Source organism: Fringilla coelebs (genome assembly GCF_963513975.1).
Source record: "Fringilla coelebs genome assembly, chromosome: 25".
NCBI classification, from domain to species: Eukaryota; Metazoa; Chordata; class Aves; order Passeriformes; family Fringillidae; genus Fringilla; species Fringilla coelebs.
Window position 1 is genome coordinate 1,691,780 of NC_140051.1, and position 26,636 is coordinate 1,718,415.

The 26,636-nt window shown below is 51.0% G+C and overlaps 2 protein-coding genes across 4 annotated transcripts; both read left to right on the forward strand.

The window, feature by feature from the left end:
• The first annotated feature begins 1,680 nt into the window (after positions 1 to 1,680).
• Positions 1,681 to 5,700, forward strand: FDXACB1 (ferredoxin-fold anticodon binding domain containing 1). 2 transcript variants are annotated; one of them, XM_084221658.1, is made up of 5 exons: positions 1,681 to 2,222; positions 2,719 to 2,875; positions 3,035 to 3,238; positions 3,764 to 3,922; positions 4,245 to 5,700. In XM_084221658.1, the coding sequence occupies exons 1-5, from the start codon at positions 2,051 to 2,053 to the stop codon at positions 5,401 to 5,403; spliced, it is 1,851 nt and encodes a 616-aa protein (XP_084077784.1). In that variant the 5' UTR covers positions 1,681 to 2,050; the 3' UTR covers positions 5,404 to 5,700. The 2 variants fall into 2 exon arrangements, with proteins under 2 accessions (XP_084077784.1, XP_084077785.1); XM_084221659.1 differs by lacking the exon at positions 3,764 to 3,922.
• Positions 5,701 to 6,612: 912 nt separating this feature from the next.
• Positions 6,613 to 26,199, forward strand: ALG9 (ALG9 alpha-1,2-mannosyltransferase). Of its 2 annotated transcripts, none has more exons than XM_084221661.1 (15): positions 6,613 to 6,727; positions 7,261 to 7,399; positions 7,646 to 7,780; positions 8,037 to 8,107; positions 9,108 to 9,196; positions 9,545 to 9,680; positions 9,973 to 10,060; positions 10,174 to 10,279; positions 13,848 to 13,970; positions 15,445 to 15,599; positions 17,251 to 17,380; positions 18,219 to 18,366; positions 19,008 to 19,137; positions 21,554 to 21,684; positions 25,171 to 26,199. In XM_084221661.1, the coding sequence occupies exons 1-15, from the start codon at positions 6,630 to 6,632 to the stop codon at positions 25,289 to 25,291; spliced, it is 1,800 nt and encodes a 599-aa protein (XP_084077787.1). In that variant the 5' UTR covers positions 6,613 to 6,629; the 3' UTR covers positions 25,292 to 26,199. The 2 variants fall into 2 exon arrangements, with proteins under 2 accessions (XP_084077787.1, XP_084077788.1); XM_084221662.1 differs by having other exon boundaries at positions 17,275 to 17,380.
• The last annotated feature ends 437 nt before the right edge of the window (positions 26,200 to 26,636 follow it).

A 26,636-nucleotide genomic window follows, 5' to 3' on the forward strand; every position in this document is an offset into this window, starting at 1 on the left:
AATTAGCTCTCCCAGCTAAGTTGTTAATTGGGCTTGTCTAGCCAGACACAACCTCTGCACACAAGAACAAACCCCAGACACACACAGAGGTTACAAACAGCACGGATTAAAAAGCAGGAAGAACATTTCCCACATGGCTTTCATGTGTGACAGGTCTTGGTGCTGGAAGGAAATCACAGCACCTCTGGTTCCTGGGGGCTTCTGCTGCTTTTTCTGCTTCCTTCTTGGTCCAGCAGCACTGGGCAGCTGGGCTGCACAAAAGAGGTTCCAGCTCAGGGTGGTGGCCTGGAAATCAAGGAGGTTTTTGTTCAGATCCTAAAAGAATCAACATTGAAAGAAAGCAAATGTAAAATAGTATGAATTTAGCCTGAAAGTGCAACTGAGGGAAGTGGTTTTTACAGCACAGGGGTTTTGTCAGGCTCAAATCAGCAGCCAGAAATGGGAATTTTGAGTGAAAGCTCTCTGGGGATAAACTGGATGAGGTCAGCCAGACAAGAATACTTGAAATGCAGAACCACTCCCTGAGTGACCTGAAATACCTGTTCTGGGGTGCCACAGGAGCACAGCCCAGCACAGGGAGAGTGACAGAAAACACCTCTGTCATCTCCAGGCACAAACATCCTCCAGGAGCTCCTCACTTCCAGCAGATCATCCCAGCTCTGCACAAGTGAAACTCCCTCTCTGAGGTTTCCCTGTAATCTGAAGCAGGTTGTTTCCAAAGCAGTGAGCTGAAAAGGAAAACTCCCTTTTGGCATGGCTAAATACAACTTTGGAGGGGTTTTTCATAATTATTGGAGTGGGAAGGTTGTGTGGTAACTATTTTCTCAGTACCCAACACCTCTCCAGGCCACTGCACATCATTTAAAATAGACAAAATGATTCTCTCAGGGCCAGTGACCAGCACAGAGCTCCCGAATTGTGGCAGTGAGTCTGTGCAGGAGCTCAGCTGGGCCCATTTCAAACCTTCCTCTGTCATTATCTGTGTGAAACACTGTCCCTGCCCTGTGGGGCAGCTGTGGGCACACCAATGGAGCAGGTGACACCCAAGCCTGGCTGTTGCAGATATTGTAGACCATAATTTCCTTCCTTCTCAAAGGCACCATGCACACTTGTGAGGCAGGGTAATTAATTTACCTTGTATCACCCTGCTGAGGAATTAGGGACCTTCTTATTACACCTTGATTATGTCTGCAATTATCTGACACCTAATGATGCTTCCAGCACCTTTCCACTGCTCCTCTTCTCTTTTTCTTCTCCGTCTGTCTCTGCTTCTCCCCTTTGGGAATTTGAGCAGCACAAAGATTGTCAAAGAATAAAAATTACAGGTACAGGTAAAGGTCGGATCAGAGGAGGCCACCAAACTGATTACAGGGCTGGAACTCCTCTGCTGTGAGGAAAGGCTGAGGGAATCGGGATTGTTGAGCCTGGGAAGGAGATTTCAGGGTGAATTAATTGTGGCCTTGCAGTACCTGATGGGAGCCCCCAGGAAAGGTGGAGACTATTCCCAAAGGTCGAGGGGGAATGGCTCCAACCCGACAGAGAGCAGGGTTAGATGGGATATTAACAAGACATTTTACCCTGTGAGGGTGGCGAGGCTCGGGCACCGGCTGCGCAGAGAAGCTGGGAAGTGCTGGGAGTGTTTGAGGATGGGGCTTGGAGCAACCTGCAAAAGGTGTGCCAGCACAAGCTCAGCTTTTGGGCCCCTTCTAACCCGAACCATTCTGTGACTCTGCGATGCCTCGGCTTTTTAACCAGCCTTTTTTTTTTTTTTTTCCTGAACTCAACACCCATTTCCTGTTGCACGGCGGCGGGCGGGGAGCGCTCCCCGGATCCCCGAATCCCCGGTACCGGGGACGCCGCCGCGCATCCTTTACGGGGACACCGCCGCCTCTGCGCGCTCGGGGGAGGAGCAGCGGCTGCCGAGGAGCCCCGGGGGATGCCCGCGGGGCCGGAACGCCACCGGCAGTGGCCGCTGAGCGGCCGCACGTCATGAGCGAGCGCCGGTGGCTGCGAGCGCCCGGGGCTGCGAGCGCCGCTCCCGGCCGGGGCCATGGGGCCGCCGCCGCGCCGCGTCCTGCTGCTCGGAGAGGGCAACTTCTCCTTCGCCGCGGCGCTGTGCGGGGCCCGGGCCACGCACGTGGTGGCCACTTGCTACGAGAGCGAGGAGGAGGCGGCCGGGCGCGGGGGAGCGGCGCGGAGCATCCGCCGGCTGCGGGACAGCGGTGGGTGCGCGCCGGGGACGGGCGGGGATGGGCGTGGGGCTGCTGCTGAGAGCTCTGCTGGCACCCTCCTGGCACGGCTGTCACCCTCCTGGCATCGCTGTCACCTTCCTGGCATGGCTGTCACCCTCCTGGCACGGCTGGCCCCCTCCTGGCAGTGCCACCCCGAGTGGCATCGCTGCCCCCCGCTGCTCTGTCCCTTGGGAGCCCCCCCCCGCTCCTCCAGGGTCTCAGGGGAGGGACTGGAATAGCCCAGAAATGCTTTAAAATCTGATCAGGATGAAATAGGACTGAAACGATTATTTTCAACTGTTTTCAGAAGTTTCTGCTGCCTTGAAAGAGAGCAAAGGGCAAAGAGATTCCCACGGGGCTCCCTGGCGTTCCCAATGGTCCAGGCAGCTCTCACCTACTTAAAAACGCCCTGGAGGATTTGCATTCCCACCTTTTCTTCAAAATTTTCCTCCCTGATAGCCAGCAGGGCCTTGTTTTGCTGTCGCAGGAGCCGAGGTTGTGTTTTCCGTGGACTGCACCAAGCTGAAGGAGCACTTTTTACCGGGAAAAGGGGAATTTGATCGTATTTATTTCAACTTCCCCCACTGTGGGAGGAAGGCTGGGGTGGTGAAGAACAGGCAGCTCCTTGCCGGCTTTTTTCATAGGTGAGTAAACCCGAATGAATTCCGTGCTAACGACCGGCCGTGGCACAGCTCTCCAGCTGCGTTCCAGGTGTTTTTGGGGTGCTGGGGGATTTGGGGCTGTGCTAACAGGATTTTTTGGAGCTGTGCTAACAGGATTTTCTGCTCTGGCTTCCCTTCCAGCTGTGCAGAAGTGCTGGCACCGGAGGGGGAGATCCACGTGGCCCTTTGCAATGGCCAGGGGGGCACTCCTGCGGATCGGCCCAGGAGGGAGTGGCACAACAGCTGGCAAATCGTGGCTGTGGCTGCCGGAGCCGGCTTCATCCTGAGCCACGTTCATCCTTTTAACGCAGAGACCATCGAGGGCTACAAATGCACGGGTTACAGGTAACCATCACGTGGCAAAACTGAAATTCTGATGTTTGCGCTCTTAAAACACCCCAGTGCTAGACTAATCTTTTAGTATCTTGTTGGCTGGACAGGAACTCCTTTTAATTCTCCTTTTAATTCTCCTTTTAATTCTCCTCTTAGTTCTCCTCTTAGTTCTCCTCTTAGTTCTCCTCTTAATTTTCCTTGAAATTTTCCTTGAAATTCTCCTCTTAATTCTCCTCTTAATTCTCCTTGAATTTTTCCTTGAAATTTTCCTTGAAATTTTCCTTGAAATTTTCCTTAAAATAGCTGCAGTTCTTGTTCATCTCTAAGCAGAATAACCAAGATTAAAATGCAAGCTTCCTGCCAAAGCACCCTCTAAAAATAAGACTATCTGAGGATTTTAAAGGTCAAAAGCATCCGTTTCAGAACAAATATCAATCTCAGCCTAAAGACTGGCAGAGACCTCTCCTCCTGCCTACTTGGGGCACATTAAATATCAGGAATTAGCAGTGACTTTGCTCTGGTTTTGTGTATCTTCAGGAGTCAGGATAAATCCTTCTGTGTAGAGGGTGCTTTGAACCACATTTTCACACGGAGCACAGCACCCCTGTGTTTCACACCTGTGAGCTGCCAGACACAACTGGGGAGCCAAAAAGTTTCTTTTCAAGTGCCACAAGTCCTTGTGGATAAAATCAATAGGTGAGTTTTATAATTGGTTTCTCTTTGGCAGTAGCAGCTCTCCTGCTCTCAGTGGGAATGCCCAGCAGTGGGGTCTGATAAATGGATATGGTGACTAGGAAATCCTTTTTTTTTTTTGCCAGCAAATTGCAGTGAATTCTTGTTTGTAACCTGCAGGCAAACACCAGCGCCCTGAAAACGTGCAACACCTTTGGTGAAAGACTTGGCTTGGTCAGGTGGTTCCTGGCTTAAGAATGTTTTGGGTGAATTGCTGCACTCAAATTACGGCCACAGGAAGGAAATAACACATGGGGTCTGTAACTTGCACTTTTATTTTTCACAGGGGTTTCCTCGAAGTGAATTCAAGTCATCCAGTAAGGACAATAAAGGAGAGGCTCAGTGCAGGGCTCAGCCAAGCTTTTCCTCTGCAGAACATCAGCTCCTGCCTCCCCCTGCTCCACCAAGGTCACCCTGCTGCTGTTTGCCACTCCAACATCTTCTGGATCACCCTGAGCCCAGGGGAGGCTCCAGGCACTGAGGAAATGTCTCAGGGTCTGGCAGATGCAGTTCTGAGTTCCCATTTTGGCCAGGACACAGATGGGAAGGGACAGGAAGGATGCCCAGCTCCACAGCAGTTTTACCTTAGGCCTTCCCTCCTGCCTCATGCTCAGGCAATAATACAAAGAGGAGCCTTTTCCCCAGGGACACTTCAGGTTCTTTCTGGGCCGGTTTTTAGGAAATGTCGGGTCACTCCCCACTCCATGCCTGCTTTCCATGAGATGCTCATTGTCCTTGCAGTGAGCAGGGGCACGGAGAACAGCTGTGTCCAGATGTTGGTGGATAACATTAAAAGCACCATGAATTCCCTTCACCAGGACACTTCTGGTGCCAAACCCAGCGTCAGCCTGCAGGAAGCAGCGAGTTTTGGAACTGAGCTAAGTGACTTTGCTGCTTTTGAAAGGCAGCTTGGTGAAATTCAGCATTTCCTCTGTGTGGGGACAGACCCAGGTTCCCCAGGCTCCTGTGTGGGGGTTATCAGGGCAGCTCCTGGTGAATTAAAAAGCCCTGAGCTGGTTGTTGTCTCTGCCTCGCTGAACCTGGACCTCCTGGCCATGCTGCTGTGTGGAATATCCGACTGGAGAATGCTCTGGACGTGGGACAGGCGCTTCCTCAGGCAGTTTCCTGAGGGAGAGTTGAGGCTTTTCAAGACTTTTTCCCTCTATCCACCTTCCTACGTGCACGATGTCAGCTTCTGGCTTCCTGACGGGCGGGACTTTGATGAAGTGGCTTTCCACACCCTTGCCAGGAGGGTGTCAGGTGAAATGGTGGTTTCCATCCAGCTAAGGGACAGTTTCCAGCAGCCAGGGACAGGACGGAGGAGCCTCTGCTACAGGGTGACTTTCCAGTCCTGTGACAGGGCCTTGGGCTGCCGGGAGGCAGCCGAGATGCAGCTGCACCTTCGGGAGGAGATCCAGCAGCACCTGGGTGTGACCCTGAGGTAGAACACCTCCCGTGGTCTGCAGGGGCTCCAGCGGCTCCTGTGATCCTTTCTGATCTGGAAGATGTCACCTGCACGTCGTTGGAGCTGAGGCTGTGTTGGTGCAGTGCCTGTCACAAGGGCGGGGTGAACTTTGAGCTCCTGTTAATGGGGACCAGGCGCTCCTGTGCTCCGTGTGTACAATGAAACCTCGTTTTATAAAGTGGAGCTTTTCTTCCTGGGGTCCTGTGAGAGTGGATTCGATCTCTTTACTACTGCAAATTCCTGCTGATGTCCACCCTGAGCCTGCCCCAGCCCAGCCTGAGGCCGTTCCCTCTCCTCCTGTCCCTGTTCCCTGGGATAAGATCCCAATGCCCCCCGGCTGTCCCCTCCTGGCAGGAGCTGTGCAGAGCCACAGGGTCCCCCCTGAGCCTCCTTTTCTCCAGGCTCAGCCCCTTCCCAGCTCCCTCAGCCTCTCCTGGGGCTCCATTCCCTTCCCAGCTCCGTTCCCTTCCCTGGGCACGCTCCAACCCTTCCACATCCCTCCCGTGCTGTCCTTTCCCCATCTCCTGATCTCAGGGGGTACCAAATAAAGAACATTCTCTGTCTGTACGTTCCCAATTCCCTCACTTTCCTGCCCAACAGGGCAGGCAGGGGCAGAGCAGGGATGGAGCCTGGCTCGGACACGGGCGTGCGGGGCAGGGACGGGGTGAGGGACGCACCCGGGAGGGCGATGGACACGGGTGGGTGCTGGACTCGGTGTGCGGGGCACGGACCGGGTCGGAGAATGATGAACCCGGGAGGGTGATGGACTCGGTGTGCGGGAGAGCGCTCTCCCTGTCGCTGTCCCGGTCCCTGTCCGTCTGTCGGTCCCGGTCCCTGTCGCTCTGTCGGTCCCTGTTTCGGTCCCGGTTGCTGTCCGTGTGTCGCTCCCGGTCCCTGTCCGTGTGTCACTCCCGGTCCCTGTGTCGCTCCCGGTCCCTGTGTCGCTCCCGGTCCCTGTCTGTCTGTCGGTCCCGGTGTCGCTCCCGGTCCCTGTCCGTCTGCCGGTCCCGGTCCTTGTGTCGCTCCCGGTCCCTGTCCGTCTGTCGGTCCCTGTCCTTGTGTCGCTCCCGGTCCCTGTCGCGCTCCCGCCGCCCGCAGGGAGCGCGCTGCCCACACCCGTGATGGCGGCGGCGGCTTCGGCCGCGCTGCCGCAGCTGCTCGGGCCCGGCGGCGGCGGGCGGCGGGCGCTGCCTGCCCGTACCCGGCATGGCCGCCAAGGGGGCCCGGCAGCGGCCGCGGGCGGGCGGCGGGGACGCGGCGGGGCGGCGGCCCGAGCCCGCGGGCAGCGAGGAGGCGCGGAACGAGTGGGTGCTGCCGGGGACGGAGCGGGGCTGCCGGGACTGCCGGGACTACCGGGGCTGCTGGGGCTGCGGAGCTGCTGAGGCCACCGGGGCTCCTGAAGCTACCGGGGCTACCGAGGCTGCTGAGGCCGCCGGGGCTACCGAGGCCGCCGGGGCTGCCGAGGCTGCCGGGGCTGCCGGGGCTGCTGGGGCTACCGAGGCTGCCGGGGCTGCTGAGGCTGCTGGGGCTGCCGGGGCTGCTGGGGCCACCGAGGCTGCTGAGGCCACCGGCGCTGCCGGTGCCGGGCTTTACACGGGCGGTCCGTGCTGTGGGGACGGTGCCGGAGCATCTCCGGCCCGGCTGCCCTGGGGATGCTGAGGGGCTGGTGCTGCTTCCCTGTGAGGGGACCGGCATCCCCATCCCTCCTGCCCTAATGCCACCCTCAGCCCTTTGCTCGCTGTCACCTTGTGAGCCGTGATCTCGTCGCTGAGTTTTTCTGCTGCATATTTGTAATTTTTTTATTTCCCCCCCCCTTCCCTCCCCGCTTTTGGATTAGATCATCCGGGAGCAAAGCAGGGCACGTCTGGGCCCCTGAAGGATCAACAGCTTTCAAGTGTCTCATCTCGGCCAGGTTCTGTGCAGCTCTGCTGAGCAACATCTCGGATTGTGACGAGACCTTTAACTACTGGGAGCCGGTGAGTCCCTCCTTGCCCTTGGCATTGGCAATTTGTACTTGGCCTGTGCAAATACCCCTTTATTTAGGACCTTGTGCTCTCTGTCTCACTCTCCAGCTGGCTTGTGCAAATGCAGATTTATTCAGAGCCTTGTGCTGATCCCTCTGTTTCAATGAGAAGTATTTTGCTCTGGAAACTCTCTGCTTTGTGGAAAACCCTCTGCTTTGTGTGCTGCGTGTTAATTTATTTATTTGATCTCTGTTGTAGACACACTACCTCATTTATGGGAAGGGGTTTCAGACCTGGGAGTACTCTCCTGCCTACGCCATCCGCTCCTATGCTTACCTGTGGCTGCATGTCTTGCCAGCCTGGTTCCATGCCAGGGTTCTGCAAACCAACAAGGTAAATTTGGTGTGTGGAAGCTGCTTTTGAGAGGAAGAAATGGACATTTAGTGCGTGGGAAACAGCCGCCCTGTTTGGTGTTGAAATTGACTTCATGTTTATAAAGCGTGCTTGAAATTGACTTCATGTTTATAAAACCGGTTTGTTGACAAACATTGACCTCCCTGGAAGGATTCCCAAGGGTTTGTGGGTTTCCCCTGATGTTTTACGAGCCCATTTTGTGTCCTGGGCCTCATTCAGACTCTTTGTCTTCTAGGTTCTCATCTTTTATTTCCTGCGATGCTTCCTGGCCTTCCTGAGCTGCGTTTGCGAACTCTACTTCTACAAGTGAGTGTCAGAGTGTCTGCAGGGGATGTGTGGGAGCAGTGTGAGTGCCAGGGACAGCTCCTGCCACAGGAAATAGGCTTTGAGGCTCGTGTGTAGATGAGAAAATACAAGTTCTCGTGGTAACCCACTGAGGTGTTGGTCAGAACGCCACAATTAGGACAGAATTGCACTCCAGATCTCCCACCCACACCTCTACTCCAGCATTTTGTTGACTCCACTCATTTCCTCACTGCTGGCAGCAAGCAGGGTGGGAGTTGCAGACTGGGGAGAGTCTGGTGCTGTGTTTGCTTATCCCAGTGAATTTGACTGGAACACACTGACTGCTGCTGTCAGCAATCTCTCTGCCAGTGCTGTTCACAGCCACTAAAATCAGTGGCCCTAACATGCAATTACCTTGTCGAAACTGGATTTTTATTTTTACCTGCTGCCTCTTGATTCCTGATTTTTAATCCACTACCATGCATGAGTTTTCTGTTTGTCAGAAGCGACAGTTCATCTCCTTAAACCAGAGCACGGACACGTATTTTCTCATCCACATTCTGAATTAAGGAGATAACTGGGGCTTTTTTGCATGGTGGGGTTTTGTGAGGGGTGAGGGGATGGATGGATGGATGGATGGATGGATGGATGGATGGATGGATGGATGGATGGATGGAAGGATGGATGATGGATGGATGGATGGATGGATGGATGGATGGATGGATGGATGGAAGGATGGATGCATGGATGCATGCATGGATGGATGTGTGCAGCAGTGCAGCCACAAGCTCCTGAGATTTGCACAAGCACAGCTGGGAGAAGTCAGGCCCACCCAGAGTTCTGCACTGGGGTAACTCAGGGTCTGAAATCCCAGGCCAGAGGCAGCAGCTGAGTGTTGGGAATCCCCCAGCTCCGAGCTCTCAGGCTGCTGCATGGGTGTTTGTGGTTCTGCATGCCTTGGTGCTGCTGATTCTTGCCCTGGGGCCGTTTTGTGGTATTTGTTTCTCTGCTGCTTCCCCAGGGCTGTGTGTAAGAAGTTTGGGCTGCACGTGAGCAGGCTGATGTTGGCCTTCCTGGTGCTCAGCACGGGGATGTTCTGTGCTTCTGCAGGTGAGTTGGCTTGGCACTGGCACTAACAGAGGTTCAGAGAGAAGAAAATCACATCTCCAGGCTGCTCTTTGTGGTGTTCTCACAATGGAATAAGCATTGATTCAAATTTTGTTCTCTGTGTTACAATTTCCAGGCCTGTTTCTGCTCCTGCCTCCTGTTTTTTAATACTGCAGTGCCTTTTGAACAGGCTCTTGGCCTGCCTTGCTTGGGCACCCTTTGTTCTGAGGGAGAGGCTGACACTTTGTGTGCTGTCCCCTCTGGCTGGCTGTACCTGTTCTCCCAGCCACTGTAAGACTTGCTGCAGGTGTTGGGGAAGCCGTGCTGACCTTTAATCCCCTTGTGTTGCAGCTTTCCTGCCCAGCAGTTTCTGCATGTACACCACGGTGGTGGCCATGACGGGCTGGTACATGGACAGGACCTCGGTGGCAGTGCTGGGGGTGGCTGCTGGAGCCCTGCTGGGCTGGCCCTTCAGCGCAGCTCTGGGGTAAGCAGCACCTTCTGCCCTTTCTCAGGTGCTTTGCACCTGCCTGGGGAGAGCCAGCAGGCACTGAGCTGCCAGCTTAGCCCAGGATCATTGCTACAGCCTTCCTGGCTTTTGAACAACTCAGGTTGGGCAGATTTCCTGGCATTAATTTGGGTAAAACCTGAGCTGGATGATGAATCTGGAGGAGGAGCAGAGGCAGTGAAGTGGTGGTTTTGTCTCTTGCTTGGAAGGGGCAGCAGAAGCTGCAGTGGGGTTCTCAAAGCCTCCAGCTGACAGCTGGTCTCTCTTCCAGGCTTCCAATTGCCTTTGACTTGTTGATCCTGAAGAAGAGGTGGAAAAGTTTCCTGAACTGGTGTGTGGTGTCCTTGATCCTGTTTTTGGTGAGTGTCTGCCACAACACAAAGAGGGAATGGATGGCAACGGAAGGGATGAGTTCCTTTAGGAAAATCTGCTGGAGCTGCTGGCACTTTAACCAAAATCTGCTTTCTCCCAGGTGCCCTTGGTGGTGGTGGACAGCTATTACTACGGGAAGCTGGTGGTGGCACCTCTCAACATCGTTTTGTACAATGTCTTCACCCCCCACGGGCCTGATCTCTACGGTGAGTTGGGGATAACGAGCCGAGAAGCAGCCCGAGGTTTTCTGGCTGCCCTGGCCCTTGACTGGCAGTGCTTTTTGTGCCGTGCCCTACAGCAAAAGCAGCTGCCAGCTTCTGCTCCTGCCAGCTCCGAGGCTGCAGCTGCTGCCTCTGGACACGGGATGTCTCTGTCGAGCTGGCAATGCGCTGCCGCTTCCTCCGCGCTGGGAGTTGTGCTGCTTTTGCTCACTTTCCACTCCTGTGAAACTGCCAGGAGGTGTCTCACTGGCTGGGCACAAGTGGCCTGTGTGTGTTTGTCAGCTTGAATCTTGTTCCTGGCTGCTGCTCCTCACAGTCAGGCTGCAGAACTTCGGGAAAGTGAGGAATGGTGTAGAATCCACACTTCTTTCTGTCCATATCCTGCACTTCTAGAGCTGGAAATTGATTTCTAGCAGGGCTGAAGGGCTGGCAGGGACCAGGGGATGCCTGCAGCATCTCTGTGCTCTGTGTGAGGCCAGAGGAGCTGTTCCAGGAGGGCTCAGCAGTGGGGAGCAGCAGCAAGGCTTTCTCTGGCAGCTGGCACTGCTGCTTGGGTTGGGGGGTGTTTTGGGTGGTGCTGAGTGCTGATTTGTCACTTGTGCCTGGCACAGCAGGACAGCAGCTGCTCTGCCACGGCTCTTGGCCTCTGCAGGAAGGCTCTGAAGTGTGGGGCTGGGAGTTTTGTGTAAGTAAACTCCAGGCTCTGTCTCTGATAGGTTTTGGCAGGGCCTTGTGCCTGACCTTTTCCACGCTGGTGCATGAGTTGTTTCCAGAAGCCTCCCGGGACCAATCTGTCCTGAAGAGTTTTATTCACAGTGACATTCATACAACATCCTCGGGCTAGTAAAGGAGCCTGCCTGGAATTGCTCTTTAATGCAGTGTGGCCAGGACAACGCTGTGTGTTTAGAGAGCTTCAAAACACTGGGGAAAAATAACACTGCCAGGGGAGATGAAAGGCTGGCCAATCCCTCTTGGCTCTGGAAGCTGGGATTTCCCAACGTTCACATGATGGGGGCAGAGTCACCAGCCCAGATCATCTCCAGTGTAAGCACTGCAGTATTTTTGAGACAAGATTCAATTAGTTTTTTTCCCTCTGTCTTTAGCAATATGCTCCCTCTACATAAATATTGTCTGTGCAATTAATATTTCCCTGGAGTGGTTGGGTTTCTAGAGCCAAGGGGAAATAGCTGCCAAGAGTCTATCCCTGTTTCTGAGGCTTTGGGGTGTTTTTGTGTACTTAATTTGTGACCAGAGTTTTATCCCGCTTTGGGAAGCTTTATTCAGCTTGGGTGGAACGTGCTGGAACTGCTCATGTGCCACCTTCCTCTGTGGAGCCCTGCTTCTTGAGCAGAGCGAGAATAAATGAACTGCAGTGAGCAGACTGTTCATTGTAGCAGCACTGAATCAGAACGAGGGCTGTGACTCATGGCCAAATTATTGCAGCTTAGTTACTGCTTGCCAGCTGCAGTTCCTGCACTCAGGCTTCAGCCCAGGGTGGGGCTCCTTGTCCTAAACCTCTTTTACAGCTCCCCTGCTCTGGCCTGAGCTGCCCTCACCATTCCTGTGGTCAAGGTGCAGCGTGGCTGAATTTGATTCACTCCTGAGTTTGAGTTCTGGAATTGCTCCTGGGGCCATTCCCAGACCTCAGAGTTCAAAACATTTTCTCACTGGGGTCTGACAGAGCTTCCAGCTGCTTTTCCCCATGGAACCACGGTGCCAGGAGCTGCCTGGCTGTTCCTTTCAGCAGTCTGTGTCCTGTATCCCACACCTGCCCAGCTCTGGGATGTGGATCCTTGCAGGAAGATTCTCCATCTCCTCTCTGCAAGCACATTCCCATTACCCTGAGCATGGAGAGTGCTCAGTGCCCCTCCCTGCTTCAGAGATGATGTTCTGGGCCAGGACTTCTCTTGTGCAGTGGGGTCATTCCTTTTTGAGGCTGCAGTTCTGTCTCAGTTCACCTTGAGCCATGTGGATAAGAGGAATAAAAACCCTTTTGCCCTGGGAGGCTTTGAGCCTGAGTGCCTCTGAATGGCTGCGTCACCGGTGAGCCAGCCCGCTGCTCTTTGCCTGCTGTGCACTGTTCTCTTCTCTTTTTTTCCCCCTTTTTATTTTTTTTTTTTTTAGCCTCTCACAGAGAAGAAAATCCCTCATTGGAGAAGGAGGGAAGGCTCCAGTGCTTGTTTTTTCTAGGCAATTCAGTCACACTGCAAAAAAATGTGAGCGAGCAGCTTTTTTTTTTTTTTTTTTTGGGTGAAAGCTGTGCTTCAGAGCAGCTGCTCTGTTTATTAGCAGTGTTATCTGGGCTGTGTTTGGATTGTGGAGGAGTTGTGTTTCAAGAAGTGTCCTTCACTCCTGACCCCCAGGCTGCCAAATCTGAAACCAGGGCAGAGAGAGGTGAATTCAGGGTGAAATCCCTTTGCTTTCCATCGCAGCCAGAAAGGTGACAGGATGGTCCACGGACTTATCCTTCAAAGATTTGGAACTTATTTATATAATTGCTGTTTGCTTTCAGAGCTAATAACTCAGGGTTTCCTCTATAAACCCCAGCTGCTTGGCCAGGCAGTCACTCCAGTGCCATGTTGGTGACATCCCCAGTGCAGCTTCTCCCCTTTTTTTAGCTGCAGGAGCTGCAGAGCTCTCGGGTTTTCCTTGCTGCTATTCAGTTGTCTGATGAATTTCAACACGGACCCGATGTAAGTGGCTCTGATTGCAGGAAATTGCTGTGGCATGTGACACATGTCACAACAGTGCAGTGATTAAAGCCCCCGCGTGTCATTTACTGGCTGATTGAGCTAATCACACTGAGAGAGTGGGAAATGTGTGGAGAGGAACTGGCATTCCTCATTGTTAAGGGCTTTAAGCATCCTGAATTAAGAGTCTAAATAAATGACAGTTGGACTGGAGTTTCTTTCAGTTTACATCCTCCAGAGCTTGCAGCCAGTTCCCAAGTGTGGAGGCAGAGCTGCCTGGCTCCTGTTTGTGTCAGAACAGGCTGAATTTGGGGCATTTAAATAGTGCTGAGTGAAAGGAGGGACCAAAACCAGCATTTAGTGGCAGAACCTTTGTTGGGGTCAGGTGAGAATACAAACTCCTTTCCTTCTTAATCCTTTTTGGTGCCTTTTCTGTTCCTGCCAAGGCAGAATGAACATCCTCACTCCAGAATTACATGGCATTGTGTGGTTTTGAGTGACTCCTCTGCAGTTAGAAAGAAAGAATGAATTTGGGGTCAAATTTCCCAGTTTTACAAGTTTCCACCTCTGCTCCCTTGCTGTCCTTCTGAATGCAGGGGTGAGCTCTGTGTCACAGAGTTCTGCTGGCTGTTGGAGTGCTCTGGGATTCATGAGAAGCAGGTGTAATACTGACTATTTTTAACCCCAGTGAAAGAATAAGGAGAAAAATAATTTCTGAGCAGGAAGACAATGAAGTTTCTTGGGCAGGTGTGAGTGTGAGATACTCTGGTGGGCTGTGTCAGGCAAAGAAGGGCCAAGGCTGCTGCTCCATCCCTTCATGCTTGTGTTTCAAACCTCTTTTTTCCTTTTTTCTCACCCTTTAGGTACAGAACCCTGGTACTTCTATTTCATCAATGGCTTTCTGAATTTCAATGTGGTTTTTGTGCTGGCCCTGCTTGTGCTGCCTCTGACCTGTCTGATGGAGTGTCTGCTGCAGAAATTCCGTGGTGAGTGCAGGGTTTGCCTGCCAAAGAGCAGCTTTTCCTTACTGGAAGTGAAACTGGGAGCAGTGAGAGCCTTTGATGCACCAGGAAAGTTCCTGGAGCTCATCAGGGTTCAGGATTGTTCCTTGCCTCCACCTCGAGAGGAAAAATGTGTTAAAAAAAGTGAGCCTGACAAGGTGTGTGGTTCCTAAGCTTCACTGGGACATTTAATGCATCAGGAATGGCCCAGTCAATAATCCTGAAGGAGGAAGAAGCTGAACCTGGTGTTGTTCCCATCTTGTGTGCAGCTGGAAATGAGCAGAAACCTTTTGGGCTTGAAGCTGGACTGTTCTGGGCACTGTGGGTTTTTCAGCTGCCAGGACTGAGCCCTGCTCTGGGAAGTGTCCCTGTGGGTGTGGGTATACTGAGAGTTTAAAAAAAAAACATAAAAAAGAGGAACCAGAATATTCCCTACCTCACACTGGGCTTTTTCTTGAATAAAATGACATCAGTTTGAACACATGACACTTGTAAGTGACTCCAGAGGGGAAGTGTAAATTCCTTTCTGCTGTTTTCCTAAGGAAAATTCATCAAGGCTCAGCAGCAGCCTCCAGATTCATCAGTCCAGTCAGTGCTTTGCTCTCTCTGTTTTTTTTAACTGACTACAACAAACAGTAACACAATCCTCGATGAAAATGTATGTTAAGGGGTGTTTGCTTATGTCTGTTCCTTGGCTGTGAGTGACAAACTCTCAGAAAGCAGTAAAAGCTCGGTAGGAGCTCCTGTAAATGCAAGATTTCCTGCTGTTCACTTGGTGTTCTTGTACTTAACAGCAGGAGCGACTCTGCCAAGTGCTTTGTTCTTATTGTCTGTGAAATGCCGTTGGCTTAATTGCTTAACTCTGCTGTTGGGAGTAGCAAGGGGTAGGGAAGGGACTGAAAATCGTCAGGCACTGTAGAGCCCTCCTCAGTGTGACCGAAATTCAGGGTAATTGTTGTTATTTTTGAATCAGTTATTTCCTCTGTTAAGCAGAAGGCGCCTGGGAGACCTCTCCTGGTGTTATTTTTGTCATGAGGCAATGAAGGTTGGGCAAACTTCAGGCTCCAAACAACCATTTGGGAGGGGAAGGGGAGCTCCTGAGGAGGCCCTTTCTGATCTTTGTGTGTACAATGCCCAGCAGGAAACCCAGCACTCCTGTCTGCCTGCTCAGACCCGGCAGTTCCTGGTGGCTTTTGTGTCTTGTTGCATCCACTAACGCTTATTTGCTGCTTTTGCTCTTCCTAAGGCCGTTGGAATTGTCAGTATTGTGGGAATCTGCAAAAATCCTCTGAGGAAAATGCCCTGCTGGCTGTCTGGGTGTGTTACCCGGGTTTTAGCAGCAGGGGTGCTCAGGACAGGGCGTGTTTGGGTCTCCAGAGTGGGCTTTGGGTGTGAGAGGGGATTGTGCAAGAGAAGGAATTCTTGCACCACTCCTTTGCTGAGGTTTTGTTTCTTCCAGTTCAGAATCTGGGCCGTCCCTACTGGCTGACCCTGGCTCCCATGTACATCTGGATCCTGATTTTCTTCAGCCAGCCCCACAAAGAAGAGAGATTTCTCTTCCCCATCTACCCCCTCATCTGTCTCTCTGGTGCTGTGGCTCTCTCTGCTCTTCAGGTAAATTCTAGTGGTTTTTAATAAATAGCTGAGAATATTTCCCAGCTGTTATTTCATGATGGCTTTGAGCTGTTCTCCAGTCCCAAGTGGGAATTCCTGGAGTTGTGGTGCTGTAGTGCCAACACCACCCAAAATCCGAGAGATTCCTGAGGGTTCAGGAACCTGCTGATGGAATTGTGCCTCCTTGGCTGCTCAGCTCTAAGGGCAGGATGTGGGTGTGTAGGAAATGCATTTTGATGTGTCTCAGAAGGAATCCCTCCCTCACTGGGCTGCAAAAAGGCAAAAGGATCTCATTGAAATGTTGGGAATTGCCTTGAACATTTGGAAGAGCCAAAAACTGGATGTTTATTAAACATCACTTGAAACACTTCACAGAGCAAAGCACTAATACAGACTGATATAAACCTTCCCAAAGCTGAGAATTATTCATCTCCTGCTGTTCCAAAGGCTCAGGAATGCAGCCAGGAGTCCCTGCTGGAGCCTGTTCCAGCTGTTTGGCCTCACCCTGCTGTTCCTCCTCTGTCCTGCACTGCAGCCCTGCTGCAGTTCCTGCCCACCCTCAGTCCCTCATCCTTCCCCTGCTCAGGTGCTGTTCTCACTCTGCATCTCCATCACTCCCAGATGAGTTCCTTGCCTTCACACAGGATCCAGCTTGGAATGTCACCAGAGAATTCCTCTGTGCTCTCAGAACATCACAGAGCAATGTTCATTTATTTTTATTGCAAATATGGCTTGAGGAAAGTTTGGTGTACATTTCTTGCATGTTTGCCACTGTTTGATGACATTTTGCCCAGTATGGAGCATCCAGCTGAGAATCTGGAACTGATTGCCCACCAGCAGGACAAGCTTGTCACTCTCCCCCTCCAAACTAAGTGGATGTTATGAGACAAATGCAAACAGGACAAGAGAAACAGAAACCAGCTGAGGGTAGGGAGTGAATAACCACTCCTGCAGAACAGCAGGGAGGGACCAAGGCAAGGACTGGATGTATTTCCTCCTGGCTATTCCCAGAAAGGCTTTTTAATTGAAAAAAAAAAACAAACCTAAAGCACCTTTCTTTTATAATTTTTTCTTTTTATCAATTTTTCTTTTATCAGTTTTTCTTTTTATCAATTTTTCTTTTTATCAATTTTTCTTTTATCAGTCTTTCTTTTATCAGTTTTTCTTTTATCGGTTTTTCTTTTTTCAGTTTCAGAGTGACTCGTGTTCAAAGCTGGTTATAGAATGTGCTCTGTGGTGTTTTATTCACTTCAAAGCTGTGGTTTGTGCAGGCAGGGTAAACAACCAGAGGTCACTCTGGAAATCTGGGTCATGGAGCTCGTGTTAGGCAGGAGTTCAGTCCAGCAGGGAAAATCAGCTGAGTCTGCAGGGAACTTCTGAAAGGGACCCTTGCCCCTGGCTCACCTGGGAACAGCCAGGAGCCCCTGGGAGAGCACTTTAGGTCCAGAGCCTTTCCTAGGGAAAAGAGCTGAAATACCCCAAATTATCACTTCAATATGACTAAACCCTATGAGTTTCTGTGCATTTTGATGGCATTTTGGTGGGGGACACACTGTTGTAAGAGCTTTATAAAAAATGAGAATTTTGCTGAATGGATCAGAGTTGGAGTAACTTCATATTGTCTCTCTTTTTTTTTAATCTCTTCCCTGAGAAATGTTACCACTTCATCTTCCAGCGCTACCGCCTGGAACACTACACAGTGTCCTCCAACTGGCTGGCCCTGGGGACTGTCCTCCTCTTTGGCCTTTTGTCACTGTCACGCTCTGTTGCCTTATTCAAAGGTTGGTGTTTCACATTTGCCCTCTGCCCTCCTGGCTCTGGGGCTCAGGGCTGCAAAAGTTGTGCTGTAGAAAAGGGATCTCAAGCATGGCCGAGGAAGTTGGCAGTGAAATTTCATGGGAGACTGAGCTGAAATCCCTCCAGGAAGAGTTTGAGGGAGTAAGGCAGGAGAAGACACAGGATTCCCCAGTGGGAAGGAGGAGGTTTCATAGTGTGGCCTCCTGCTGGATTCCCCCACAAAGGTTTTGCTTGAAAACCTTCAAATTATGTTACCTGTGTCCTGCAGGTAATATAATTTGTTGAGAAGTTTGTCCTTGAGAAGTTTGGGTGTTGCAGGGGAAGGAATAAGTTCTGCTGGTCACCATTAATTAATTATTAATTATACTTCATCCATGTGTACGTATGAATGGGTCACCAGAATTACATCACTTAAAAATCCTCTTTACCAGTAAACTCCACAGATCTAAAACCTGACTGGTGTTACAGCAGATACTTCAGCTTTCACATAGATAATCCCACTTGGAAAAGCATTTTGCTGTGTAAAATGTGAATTAGGTGCATGAGTCCTTAATGGAGACGGAATCAAAGCCTTCCCACCTCATCAGTATTTTTTTGGGGTTTTGGTGGCCATTGACAGCCAGGGCAGGGAAATGTGAATAAAATTGGTAGGGGCACCAAGGGTAAGAGAGGAAGATTTGAATGCAACCACTTCTTAGCATAGACCAGTTCATTTATTCACTGAGTTACCAGTTAAAAATTTATACTTGAAACAATTTTTGTTGGCTTTCATTAAATACCCCTCTTACTTTAACCTTAATTATCGTTCTCTGCCTCCCACAGGCTACCACGGGCCCCTGGACCTGTACCCTGAATTCCACAGGATTGCCACTGACCCCAGCATCCACACGGTGCCCGAGGGGAGGCCAGTCCATGTCTGTGTGGGGAAGGAGTGGCACAGGTTCCCCAGCAGCTTCCTCCTGCCAGACAAGTGAGTGCTGCCGTGGAAAGGTGCAATTAGGGGAGCTGGATAACGAGGGCACAGTAATGGGCGTGGGGAACCCTCACCCTGGTGTCACCAGCAGTGTCATAAACACTGTTAAAGTACCCAGATAAAGGATTCTGAAGTTTTGCATCAGCACATTGGCCACAAGTTCCTGGGATCCTCTGGTGTGCTGCAGGATGATGTCCTTGATTTTGGTTTTGGGGCTCAAAAGTACCCAAATAAAGGATTCTAAAGGGTTTTGATGAGCACATTGGCCACAAGTTGCTGAGAATCCCTGGTGTGCCTGGGGATGATGTCCTTGATTCTGGTTTTGGGGCTCAAAATTACCCAAATAAAGGATTCTGAAGGGTTTTGATCCCTGGAGTCCCTGGTGTGCCTGGGGCTGGTGTCCTTGGTTCTGGTTTTGGGGCTCAGAAGTACCCAAATAAAGGATTTTGAAGGGTTTGATCCTGGGAATCCCTGGTGTGCCTGGGGATGATGTCCTTGGTTCTGGTTTTGGGGGTCAAAATTACCCAGATAAAGGATTTTGAAGGGTTTGATCCTGGGAATCCCTGGTGTGCCTGGGGCTGGTGTCCTTGGTTCTGGTTTTGGGGCTCTCACAGAGGTGTTCTCCCTGCTCTCTGCAGCTGGCAGCTCCAGTTCATCCTGTCAGAATTCCGGGGCCAGCTGCCCAAACCCTTTGGCAAGGGGCCCTTGGCCACCAGGGTCATTCCTGCCGACATGAACGACCAGAACAAGGAGGAGCCATCTCGATACGTAAGGATTTGTTCCTGCCTTCTTTCCCTTACCTCGCTGGATAATTTAAATTATTGCAGTGCCTCTCCCCATTTCTGCTTCCTGGGGAGTTCCAAAGCAAAATGGGTCCCTCTGCAGCACTTGGAAATCTCCCCATTCGTGTGAGTGGCTTCTGCTTGCCTTTCATCTGCCAGTTTGAAGACATAATGATAATAAAAGAAGCAGCAGAAGTAAGAACTCCTAATTATTGCAGTTTTGGGTTTAGTGTAGTGTGTTAATGTGATCACAGGAATGAGTAATTTGAAGTCCCCCACAGAAAATATTTGTCACTGAGCAGGAATTGAAATTTTCCTCTTTTATTTCTTTTTAAATATAAAACTATTCATCATATTTTCAACTGAGGAGGAGGAACTTAATTTGGAACTTAATTGCATTAGTGGGAATCTGCTAAGATAATGTATATTGGTATTATTGATTTGTTTCCTGGTTGAGCTAAACAAAACCAGTGCACAGATAGGAATGTCTTAAAATTATTGCTAGCTAGCATGATTAAAATTACTGACAGGTTCAATCTTGGCAGTCTTCTGGGTTAAAAATCTTATTTTGAGGCTCATTATGCAGTTACTGGAAATGGAAAGGAGGCGTGTTCCCACCTGAGAGGAGCTGTCTGCTGCAGTGCATTTAATTTATGAAATCTTTAACTGGGGCTTATTTTTAGCACAGACAGCTGGCTGCTCCAGCCTGTGACTAATAGAGCAAAACACACTTTTGTTTCATGCTTGTTCTTAATGTCACCCTACAACTTTGTTCTTTCTCATGCAAGCTCAAGGGCCTAGGACTTGAGAAATCAGAAATTAAACAGGGGCTTAAAACTCTTAGTTTTGACCTGCTAATTACACCAAGAGATCAAGATCTTTCCCCAGATTTAGTGAGTATGAGCATATTCAGATTTTTTAAAAAGTAGAAGAATAATTAGCAAGAACTGGAGAGGGGATAAATCTAAATGGCACGAGGCTGTTGGTCATTTAAAGGGGAGAAAACAAATGGTTCAGAGAATTATCTGAGCCATGGATAAAACCATTAATGGCTGTGATCTCACTGTTTCAGGTGTGAGTATCTATTACTGCTCTGCTTGGAAATGGAAGAGGGAACCTCAGTGTTCCTGTTGCTATGAGACACTGGGGAAAGAGTGATTTGATCTTGTTTTGCAATCTCTCTTTCCTTAATCACATCGAGCTGCACTTACCTTGCACTTGCCCAGCTGGGGAGGTGCATTTGTCTCTGAAAGTGCTAAGAAAGAGATAAGGAATATTATTTCTTCCCAAGGTTCATCCGAGCAGGACCAGCAGATGAGGCTTGAAAGCTGCTAAGAGCAGCTGCCTTCAGGAAGGGTTTTTTGAGCGCTTCTCTTCACTTCCAGCACCCTCCAGACCCCGTGGCAGCAGCAGATGTGCCCTTAGCTCCAGCTCTGGGCTGTTCCCACTCCTGTCAGCCAGGATGGGATCCAACTCAGCTCTCCTCCACTTGGCACAGCAGTGGTATCAAATAAAGAAAGAGTGGGAGGAGGAAAAGGAAAGGGGAACAGAAGAGGAGAGGATGTAATTTAGAAATCCCTCGCAGCTTCGTTCAGTAGAACTCGTTCCTTTCTTTCATTTCAAGGTCTGTGCATCACCCAAGCCTTGTGTAAATCCCCAGATCAATGCAGAGGTGGTGGTGGCCCTCAGAGCAGGAGGAATGTCATCCTTGGCTTCACTGTAACATGGGAAAATTCAAGAGAAACGTGGCTTGCACCTGGAATTTGGAGTCCCAGCCCTTTCAGGGCAGCATTTAGGATGAGACAAGTGAGGTCCTTGAGGCAGCAACTTGTCTTTCTCTGAATGATTCTACATCACTTCCAGAAAAACTTGGTTAGTGGTTTGGGAGTCCTTCTGCTAATGAGGCAGAGCCTCTCCCAGGGCCTGGAATGTTCCTCTCACACAGAGCAAGAAGTGGATTCAGCATCCTCAGCTGCATTTCCTGTGGTGTAATTTCATTTGCCACTGACTTGTGATGCCACAGAGCCATCTGCTATCCACCTAATTAAATTGTTTCCAGCCTAAATTGTTTCATTAAACCCCAAAGGTGCTTCAGAAAAGGGATCTCAAGCATGGCCGAGGAAGTTGGCAGTAAAATTTTGTGGGAGATTGAGCTGAAATCCCTCAAGGAAGAGTTTGAGGGAGTAAGGCAGGAGCAGACACAGGATTCCCAGCAGGAAGGAGGAGGTTTCATAGTGTGGCCTCCTGCTGGATTCCCCCACAAAGGTTTTGCTTGAAAAACCTTCAAATGATGTTACCTGTGCCCTGCACAAAGCATTTCACCTGCTGCTGGGTGTGCAGCCTGAATGAGCACAGAACCAAAGGCGCAGGAAATGCACCCAGCACTGTCTGTGTCCCTGCAGATTGACATCTCCAAATGCCACTACCTGGTGGACTTGGACACGGCAGCAGAGAGCCCCAGGGAGCCCAGGTACTCCTCCAACAGAGAGGAGTGGGTGACCATTGCCTACAAGCCATTCCTCGATGCTTCCAGGTAGGATTTGCACTTTGGAGAGGGAGGGATAGGGACAGTCTGGGATTTCTGTTTGCAGAAGTGGGCAGGGAGGAGGGATCCACGGGCAAATGCCAGCTTGAAATGCAATTCCCAGCAAAATGGAGCCTTTGTCAAACTCCTGCTTGCAAAATTGATGACCTAAGTTGCTTTGGAGTTGAAACTCTGTGAGGAGGGCGGTGAGAAGGAGTATTTTTATAAAGAAATAAACAATTTCTTTATAAAGCTTCCTGCTGAAGCAATGTTTTTTGGGGTTGCTTTCCAAAGAAATGAGGTGGGTGTCACCTCCTCCCAGGAGACTTTTCACTCTGCTCTGTCCCAGCCAGATTCAAGACAGGTATAAATCATCAGAGGGGATGAGCTCTGAAAAATGTTTTGAGAGCTGGCAGAGAGAGGAGGCAGTCAGCAGGGCCACACCTTGACTAGGCACCAGAAAATCCATGGAGGAGGTTCCTGCTGGAGTCTGTCCTGCACTCTGCTGCTCACTGCAGCCTTGCTGCAGGGTCTGGCCAGGAGTCTCTGTGAGAAGCAGCCTGGGATTTGCTCTCCTCCAGGCTGTCAGGAGTGGGATCAGGGCTGTCCAACTGGGAATGTTGTTCCTACATTCCTGCAGGAACCCTCCTCAGCTGGACCAGGATGTGATTTAGCCCTGCAGAGCTCATGAAAGTGTCACCCCAGGACAGAGACTGGAAAAACCTCTGCAACAAACCAACGCAGAGTTCAGTGCCCTCCTGTTTTCCATGAGAGACCTGATTGCTTCCTGGTGCTTGGGCCCTGCAGGGAGTGGGGCTGGGAAGAGCAGGGCAAGGATGGGAATGTTTGAGCAGCTCCCAGGAGGGCTCTGGTGTTCCCAGCTCGCTGACACAAACAGCTTTCCTTGGCAGGGTCTCCTATGAGCTGCATTTTCCAGGAGAACCCGCTGCTACATTGGGGCAGCACTTTGGGAAGGGAGAAGGAGGTGGCCAAGGAATTTTATTAATGAGGCAATTGAGGCATCAAAGGCTCTCCTTGTGCAGAGGATTTGCCCTTAAATGTGCATTTCTGCTTTAAAGCCACATTGGTGTGTTCTTACAGCTGCTTTATCTTGCTTGATCTTTGGAGCTGAGTTGAGGTTTCAGGTTTGCAGCTCTGTGGTTGCAGAAGAAAAACAAAAACCCAAACCATCCAGCACCTCCCCAGCTCAGCCCAAAGTGCAGCTCTTGTGTGAAAATCAATGAAATCAGTGAAATCAATGACCCCAGCAGCTCGGTTCAGTCCTGCTGCACTGGAGGCTTTGGGGCTCACTGCGAGTCTCCCATTGACGTCAGCAAGTGCAAATGTAAATCTCAGCTGGCTCTGATAAATGGTGCTGCTAATTGAATTAGAGAGCACTCCAAGCCACCAGCTAATTATGCTCCTCAGGAAGCTGCTTTGCCAAGGTCCATTTAATTCTATATTGGCTGAATGCTCCGAATCTGGCACAGAAAAGGGGAAATATATCACAGCTCCCCTCTGAGGAGCACATATTTTCCAGCTCTTTAGGGCTGAGCTGTCTGCTTGCTCCAAACACTTGGGTTTTCCATCAAAAAAAAAATGAAATTCTCAGTGCAAAATTAATGATTGGGTCACCTTGCTGGAGCGTAGCATTACCCTGCTTTGATAAGAGGCTGTCTTGTTCCCTTTAATGGTGTTTTCCTCGAGTTGTTTTCCATATTTTTGTTTTTAAAGTAGCTGAGTTACTTCTGAAATGTGTGTGTTGGTACAGAACTTAACCTCCAGAGGAAGTGCAAACATTAAAGGGCTTTCAGAGAGCTTTGATCATGAGCTTCTTGTGGCTGGGAGGCACTGGGACCTGCCCAGGTGGCACTGGGACCTGCCCAGGTGACACTGGGAACTGCCTCTGTGAGTGTGACCTGCCCAGGTGGCACTGGGACCCTCCCAGATGGCACTGGGACCTGCCCAGGTGGCACTGGGACCCTCCCAGGTGGCACTGGGACCCTCCCAGGTGGCTCTGTGGCAGAGTTCAGCTTCCTCCTGCCATTCCCTGCTCTGCTCCCTTCTCTTGCCTCTCTCTGAGCTCTGCTGTCACCAAGCTCAGGTTACAAAATGCAGTTTTAGGAGGGATCTCTCACCACTGCAGGTGTCCAAGTGCTGCCAGTCTGTGTTAGTCTGGGAATTTGGGAACATCTGGACCATCTTCACTTGGGATTTCCTTCCATCCCACAACAGCTTCCTCTGGCACTACCGGAGCAGTTTTTGAGTTGTTTCTCCTGAAATTCAGGCAGAAACAGGCTTAGCTCCATGCTCACTGTGGTTCCAGCTCTGAGAGCTGCTCTGTCCTGCAGCAGTGCCTCCTTCAGAGCCCAAAAACCCTGGAAAAGCAGCCCCTGCTCCTGCTGCTGGGAGCTGAGTGCTGATCAAGGCTCCACACACTCCGTCTCTGGGGGACGAATTTAGCAGCAAATGCAAATAGAACATTAAATATATTCCCTGTCATCTGTCACCCAGCCCCTTCCATGTGCCATCTGCCGTCTGAGGTGGCTGAGCTGACACAGGGAGGTGACAGGAGGTGAAGGTTCCCTCTCTCTCTGAGCTGGGAGGGTGCAGGAGCTGCCTGCTCCCAGCTGTGCCAGAGCCTCGGCAGCCCCTGGGGAGATGCAGCTCCCAGTGGCAGTTCCTGCCTTTGTTTTTCAGCTGCGTTTTTGAAAGATCTCCAGTGCAGGCGAACAAAACACAATTCATCTTTCTGCTGGGGAAAAAATCACTAGAATTGGGTGTCCAGAGCAGCAGAGCTGGGAGTGAGGTGACCAGCAAGAGTGTGCCAGCCCTGAGCACTCAGCACTCCAGATCTGCCAGCTCCTGCTGCTGCTTTTCCCAGCTTTCTGTGACTGGGGTGACACTTGTGGCTGGCAAGGGTTGATATTTTCCCCTCCAGGTGATCTTAAAGGCACAAAAAGAGAAGCTGCGGTGCTGAGGAGGCAGAACTCTGCCTCAGCCCCGATTTCAATGAGTTGCTCAGATTTTTGAAGGCTGGCAAAGCTCAGAGCTGCCGCTGAAGGAGGTTTTGTTTGTCCACTTCACGCTGAAACCTGGACTGCACCATTAGTGAGAGATTACATTCATTCACAGCGCTCTCAGCCAGCACAGCTCCAGCAATTAGCCACCCAATCAAAGGTGCTAATTTCACCCAGACATCATTAAGCCCTTCGTGCTCCACTGGTCCAGTTTTTGAAAGGCTGTGAAATGCCAGCTCCCAGCACTGGCAGGGCAGGGAGGGAGGGTGGATTTTAGGGCTGCCCAGCCCTGCTTCTCAGCTCTCCAGGAGAAAAATCCTGGCCGAAGGGATTATTTCAGAGAACGTGAATGCCACAAGGTTGGGCTCTTAAACCGGTGCCAGCCAGCTCTGGTGGCACCAAGAGGAGGGAGTTGTGCTCTGAAGGAGGGGATGATTTGCTGATTTGCTTTTCCTTTTCCTCCCTGCTCCCCCAGGTCCTCGCGGCTGCTGCGCGCGTTCTACGTCCCGCTGCTGTCGGAGCAGCACACGCGCTACGCCAACTACAGCATCCTGAAAGCCCGCAGGAGGCAGCCCAGGAGGAAACTGGGGGGCTAGGACCCACCTGGGCCAGCCCTAAAACCCACCCAAAGCGTCTGCTGGCACTCCTGGACAGCCCCCTGCAGCTCCCTGGGGGAAGGATGGTGCTGGAGGATTCCCCGAGCAGCTCTGGCAGCCTCTGCTCCTCTGCCTGAAGCCATCGGAACATCCAGCAGCCACCTGGGGATGGGCTGTCCCTGCTGCTCCCTGTGTCCCCTCTCACAGCAGAGAAGAGAAAAATGGAAAATAAAATGGAAGATAAGATGGGTTATCCCTGCTGCTCCCCGTGTTCCCTCTTACACCAGAGAAGGGAAAAATGGAAAATTAAACTGGGTGGCACCCTGAGGTTCTGCTCCAGGCTGCAAATGGGGGAAAATCCAGCTCAAATTCTCTCTGTTTCTCCCCCACCCACCCCTCTGCTCTCCTCACCTGCTGTCTTTCACCCAGGGAATTTTTTTTCAGGTAACAAAGCTTAGGAATTTTCCTTTTCCGAGGGGAAAAGGAGGAAGAACACCTGACTGACAATGAACTGGAATGAATCTCCAGGAGTGAACCATCGTGCACCACAGAGGAACAGCCAAAGCTGCTCTGTCCAGGAGACATTTCCAGGGCTAAACCTCCACTTTTGGGAAGAAAGAACCAAACTGGGACAATTATGTGTTCAATGGGATCAGTGTTTGTGTTATCTGTGAAGCCAAGTGTTTGCTTGCTATTTATAATGATTTTTTTCAAGATCCTTTGACTTCTAGACTTCAGCATCTTAAAAATTCTGGAATCATCCAGAGAGGAGAAGGATGAATCTTCTTTTTTTTCTTTTTTTTTTTTTTCAGTTCTGCTTCCCAGAATAGCCAGGATGTGTTACGTGGGTCCAACGTGCCTCAGAGCAGTGCTGTGCTTGTTATATTTCCATTTTTAAATGTGCAGCATCACCAGCTGGATGGAGGGAGCTGTTTTCACTCACATCCCTGGAATTCTGTGGGATGGGAAGGGATGGGATGGGATTGGGTTGATGGGATGGGATTGGGATGGAGCAGGGGGGAGGTTCTGCACCTCCTCCATGCTGTGGCTGTGGTTGGCTTGGCCTGAGCTGGGGGATTGGGGAGCAGATTTGGATGCTTGGATCCAGAAGAGCTCTGGGGATCCCTGTCTTGGTTCAGGTGGTGGGTGCAGCTCTCATCAGGGTGGGAGGGCTGTGATCCAACCTGATCCTGCTGGGACAGAGCAGGAGGAGCTGGATGAGCATCAAGGCTGGGCTGAATCATAGCATCAACCTCAGAAACAGGAGGAGGTTCTGAATCCCATTAAGGTTTTTTTTTTAATGCTACAACCAGTGCCCTGCCCGGAGCCTGGATGGTCACACCAT